Source organism: Silene latifolia, chromosome 2, assembly GCF_048544455.1.
Source record: "Silene latifolia isolate original U9 population chromosome 2, ASM4854445v1, whole genome shotgun sequence".
NCBI classification, from domain to species: Eukaryota; Viridiplantae; Streptophyta; class Magnoliopsida; order Caryophyllales; family Caryophyllaceae; genus Silene; species Silene latifolia.
Genome location: NC_133527.1, coordinates 38,819,816 through 38,825,432, shown reverse-complemented (window position 1 = coordinate 38,825,432; position 5,617 = coordinate 38,819,816). Strand labels below are relative to the sequence as shown.

Here is a 5,617-nt window from a genome sequence, read left to right as displayed (position 1 = left end):
ATCGGGAAGAGAAAAGGGAGGACAAAGGAGAGAAGATAAGGTCACACTGCCTCGTCCACGGGCGCCAAATGGCAAAGGTGAAAAGGGTGGTCCATGAAAGGTCAGTGGAGGTGCAATTACTATGAGATTATGAATTCAAGGTTGAAGATCAAGGGAGTAAAAGTGTTGGGAAGAGAGATCAAAGAAAAAGGCATAAGTAGAGCCTAAGAAGAATTTATTCTTTAGGGCAAGGGAGGTAGTAAATATTTTAGGTCTGCTAGAAGAGGGAAGGGGTATAGCCAGAAAAGTAGTTTATGGCCTTCATTATGCTCATACAAAATTTGGGAAAGACGGATAAATATCACAAATCAATCTTATTAATCTCCTCGCATAAAAATACATTCTTTATAATAATAGTTCCACACAAAAACGAACTGCATTTCTCACAACTAATTAGTAGCCTAGCAACAAGCTCAATCTCAAAATATTATTTTCCTATGCCTAATTAACTAGGTAGATTTCCACCTATTTCTTCTCACTCTTTCTTATCTTAATTAAACAAAAATATATGAAAAATAAAAACAAAATACTAATGCAATATTATACTATATTATTATGATATGGAATGCACTAATTAGTAAAATCCCTAATAAAAATTATGAAGAACAAGCCAATCCACAAGAAAGAGCCATTAAAAGTATAGCCCCTTCTTCTTCATCTCTAGGGAATACTCTTTGAGAAGAATTTGCCTTAGAATAATTCTTGCTTCTTGAACTCATTGCAATATCTTCAAAAGAATGCTTTTCTTCAGGGCGATAATTATTATCGACATAAATAGCATTAGTATGGTCGCTATTGTTATTATTGTTGTTATTATTATAGTTATTATCATTGTAGTTCCAAGAAGCATTAAAAGTCTTGCTTCTTTTCTTTAGTGGCAACTTATTTTCTGATGTTATGTCATCAACAACAAGCTTTGGAGCTTCAACGACAATGGTTGATGAAGTGGTTGATGGAGTTAAAGTACTATCCTTGGTAAATCCTGCAGTTGCGGCCGCCATTGCTGCCCTTCTAGCTTTCCTTTGTCTTATACCACATGCATTACAAAGAGACTGCAGCAAAACACATGCATTTAGTTATGTCCTTATTATTTATGTGGGTTCCTTTCATGGAATGAAAACGACTACTACAAATGTACATTCTATTATTAATTAGGCACCAATAAGTGATACTATTAACACTATAGAAAGTTACTTGTACCCTTCTTTTAGAAGGATCACGGGCGTCCCGGTCCATTTAACCGCCCGTGGTTGGAGCCGTAAAATAAGAAGAGGTACATATATAACGACTTTTCAAAAATTTACAAAGGACTTACTCATAAACCCGCCAAACCCGCTTGTCTGTGGGCCTCAGACTCAAGTCAGGCCAAAACCCGTATTTAATGACCTTTACCTAGCTTGTTTGATAGTTTCGATCAAATAAAATCGCTTTAATACGTAATGTGTGACACTCGTAACAAAAAATCGAAAATCAGAAAAGAAAAAACTATTAGGGTATTAGTCGCAACCCTTTGTTATTGGCTACAAGTGCCCTATGGACCCATAACCACAAGCCTCCCAGACGAGGACGTATGAAAGAATTGTTGATCATAGAATACAACCCCTCTTGTTCTTTTTCCTCAATTTTTTTTGTAGATAGGTCAATCTAGACTATTTATTAGTATCAATTTCATGATCTAATTACTACATCTGTGATAGCTAGCCCTACAATGGACATATTACTCTCTTCTACATAGTTCATGTAATCTTAAATGTGTTAGACAAGTCCATGAGTACTTAGATCAATGGTAAGTTAAAACTAGTGAGGGGAGAGGTTTACTGCCCTACTGGTCCTAGCCGGCGTGAATCCGGACTAAACAGGATGATATAGACCCAAAAAAACGTGTTAGACACATACTGACTATCCGATGACACTCGCTATCAATATTCAAATTGCATATTATAATTTCTTCGGACATTTTCCCTATCCGATGACAAAAATGAACATAATTGTATAAGAATGACCGACTCAAAGATCATAGCCCCAAGATGGTATGTATTATGTAGGGATCGTACATAGACTCCTTGCTTCAACGAGAATGAGATACATTTTTCAAAAATTCTCCTTTAATTCCATTAATTAATAAATTCAACCGTGGTGCGTACCAAAAAAAAAAAAAAAAAAAAAAAAAAAACACAAACACGGTGTATTCAATCTTCAAACAAATCATAAGTTATACTCCTTCTCATTAAGGAAGTTCGTTACCTTTAATTAAAATACTTATCACGAAAAAATTGGAATTGTAAACAATGAACGAGTAAGGCAAAGGGAGTTACCTTTGGGCCTTGAGGTCCACTTCTCCAAAGAGGGGTAGTAGTGGTGTGACAATCCGTACACATTCTAATGCCATTGATATTGTTATTAGCTTCATGATGGCTATTGGCCCTGGACGGTTGCGCGGTGACAAGGTGGTGCTGATCACGGCTACCCTTGTCATCGATATTCTTACACTTCGTTGTGGCTGCCGCAGTTGTTTTTTGCAAAATCCTTATCTTTGAAGGCTTGCATTTTTTGGGCTTCTCTATGATTTCATTCTTCTGATCGCCTTGATCTCGATTATCAAAAGGATTATAAACAATGGGTTTGTGACCATGTGATAGAATCAGCTTCTCAACAACCTGATACATGATTTGTAAATTGTTAGTAAATTTGCAGTAGATTATGCGGAATTGGTATATAGTATAACTGTATAAGAATAGTTGCTACTTGCTAGTTAGGGTTAATTGGATACAATCATAAACACGTATGTAGATATTTTTTATTTTTATTTTTTGAGCGATCATAAACATGTAGATTTATATAAGGAAATCGAAACAAATAATATATGGCTTGGAGGTCAAGGTAAGTACGTAGGATCAGAGTCCAGCACATCTAAAATAATTCTAGAAATCTTAATAATTTCCTAATGTAATCTTTGAAATGTGTAAAATAAGATTATTCATATAAGATCATAGTGAATTTTTCCTTCTATATAGTTAAAAAGATTAAAATAACACGTTAAAGTCAAATTATGGACATAACGAGATGAACAAACTCTAAAAATACAACCCTTTGATCCTCTATACACATATCTATGCTTAGTTGATAGAGTCTTGACGTATTTGTGACCGATAATACCAATATTGTCGTGATAGTTAAGAGATTAGAATTTGACATTAAAATGAAATTATGAGCCTAACCAAATGAACAAACATTACAGACGCAACCGCAGCCTATGATCCTTTATACACATGTCAGTTTAATTGATAGAGTCATGATTTCCTCGTGACCTATAATACCAATATTGTTCTTATAGTTTAATTCACCCCTAATAAAACTATGATCCTCTATATATAATACTGATTTGACCATAATATACACAAATTGTATGAAGAAATTTAGGATCGAATAGCATGAACCAAATTCGAGCATATCACATTATTATATATAAATTATCACAATTTTTTAATAAGCAAAATATTGATGGTATATATATATGTATATGTAAGTTCTTACTTCCTCTTGAGAACCCCTCGAATAATCCATGGCGGCTAAAAATTTAGTAGCATGGTGGTTCACCAAATTGGAACCCGAAAAATAGGTATTATTTGAGCTTGTGACATGATCATGTACATAACCGATAATTGTTGGTAGACTTAGTTGTTGTTCACCCTTAAGTTCTAGAAAAGGGAAAGTAGAGGAGTGTTGCGGATTCATGTAAACGGGACTCATACTTTGATTTTGGAGAGATCACAAGATAGAATGAATTAGGTAATGGCTTATTGGTGAAAGAAAGGCTGAAAAGTTGTCTGAAATTTTCTGATATTAATGTTGTTATTTATATGGTAAAAGTGATCATATATTATATGAGGAGACGAGGGGTAGTATATGTATATATGTATAATGTATTAGCCATTCACGTGACTTCTTGTCATACGAGACACAAAATGGTAAATAAGACATAAACTTTAGAGGTGTTGAGTGCTACAACTCGATCATATAATGACAAAAGTTCTTAGTCCATATCTTTTTTCCCCAACCCTTTGCGTTAATTTTGCAAGGCAAATCGCATGTTTGATCGATCAACTTGTTCTTGCTCAATTAGGAAAACTATACTATTCTTGCAATCTTTGGTATATTGGTTTTGGTAACCCGAAATATTATTTTGTAGACAAAAAATGAAGATCTTTACTTTATTTCAGAAGGTAATCTTTTAATTTCCCAATTTTTATATCGGTTTTTCTAAGGACATATATTAATAACCTAATATGAAAAGATTCATTAGTTCCTTTCTTGAGAAATTCAAGTGTTAATTCATATGTGGTAGAATACTATGTGAGAGAAGTCGAGTAAATATACTTACTTAGTTACTTTGGTTAAATTTCCTTTCATAATGTTAGAAAGAAAAGTAATTCCCATTCATATATCAATCAATCAATACTATCAATCAATCAATACTATATATTAATTCCAGAAATCAAGGGATTTCAATGTAATTAAATAAATCTATACAAATTAATTATACTATATAGTTTTAAATCAATATCACTGTGCAATGGACCTGATCAAGGGACTTCAATGTAAATATAATATAGTTTTGGTTGAAGTATAAATTTAGAGAACACCGGAATATGGTGATTTTCCTTAAATAAGCATGCCCCACTTATGGTATTAATTAGTATAAATATGTTAATTATTTTAACATAAACAAATATAATATAAGTATAGTATATTTTGGAAACTGCTAAAATGTAAATAAATCAAGCTAGATTTCCAAAAAAATATAAAATTCCATAATTATTTCGATTTGATTAATTTAACGCATATATGTAATATATTTAATGCATATATGTAATATATTTATTAAAGTAATAGAAGTAACATTGGATATAGTAATAGGATAGTAATCACTCATTGGATGCTTAAATAGTAAAAGTAATTATGTTAGTAAGGAAAAGAATTGTAGTAACATTAGATATAGTCAAAGTAACAATATTAGCAGCAAGAGCGAGCGCGAGTACTGAAAGTACCAACGTGAGTAGTGAAATTATCAATATTTATGTACAAGTAGTGAAAGTAACAATAATTACGGCGGGAGTAGTGAAAGCAAAAGTAGTAATAACGAATGTAATAAAAGTAACAATACTAAGAACAAAAGAAAGTATATATATGAACAATTAACTAACCAATCGATTTAAGTAAAATATTAATAGCGGGAGTAGTGAATGTGTCTCATAATTTATTTCATTGTAATTTTAAGATATACTCCGTATCATAGAAATATATATTAATGATAAATTTATGAGTTACGTAATTTTAAAGTAGCTTTAGTTAATTGAAAATAAATTTTAATGTTAAATAAAGGTAGCCCGGGCGAAGCCGGACACCCATACTAGTGTTTTAAATATACATAAATCATCTAGTGAGAGTCCTTCATAATTATTTTGTGGAAAAAAAAACAAAATTATGGTATTTTATGTACACATTTTTCAAACTTATTATACCTTTTATACCAGAAATTGTTACCAAATCCAAATTCTGATCAAAATTAAAATGAAAA

General features: G+C 32.0%; 1 protein-coding gene across 1 annotated transcript; it reads right to left on the bottom strand.

Annotated features, from left to right (window-relative positions):
- Window positions 1-338: 338 nt before the first annotated feature.
- On the bottom strand, window positions 339-3,925 carry LOC141642625 (uncharacterized). The gene is made up of 3 exons (XM_074451469.1): window positions 3,574-3,925; window positions 2,355-2,696; window positions 339-1,091 (listed from the first exon to the last, which is right to left on the bottom strand). Exons 1-3 carry the CDS (start codon window positions 3,787-3,789, stop codon window positions 636-638), a joined length of 1,014 nt encoding a protein of 337 aa, XP_074307570.1. The 5' UTR covers window positions 3,790-3,925; the 3' UTR covers window positions 339-635.
- Window positions 3,926-5,617: the final 1,692 nt, after the last annotated feature.

Coding starts and splice junctions, on each gene's coding strand:
- LOC141642625 (XM_074451469.1), bottom strand. CDS start 3,789: ATGAGTCCCGTTTACATGAATCCGCAACACTCCTCTACTTTCCCTTTT. Junction 2,697..3,573: donor CGAGGGGTTCTCAAGAGGAA/GTAAGAACTTAC, acceptor ATCATGTATCAG/GTTGTTGAGAAGCTGATTCT. Junction 1,092..2,354: donor GTGGACCTCAAGGCCCAAAG/GTAACTCCCTTT, acceptor GTTTTGCTGCAG/TCTCTTTGTAATGCATGTGG.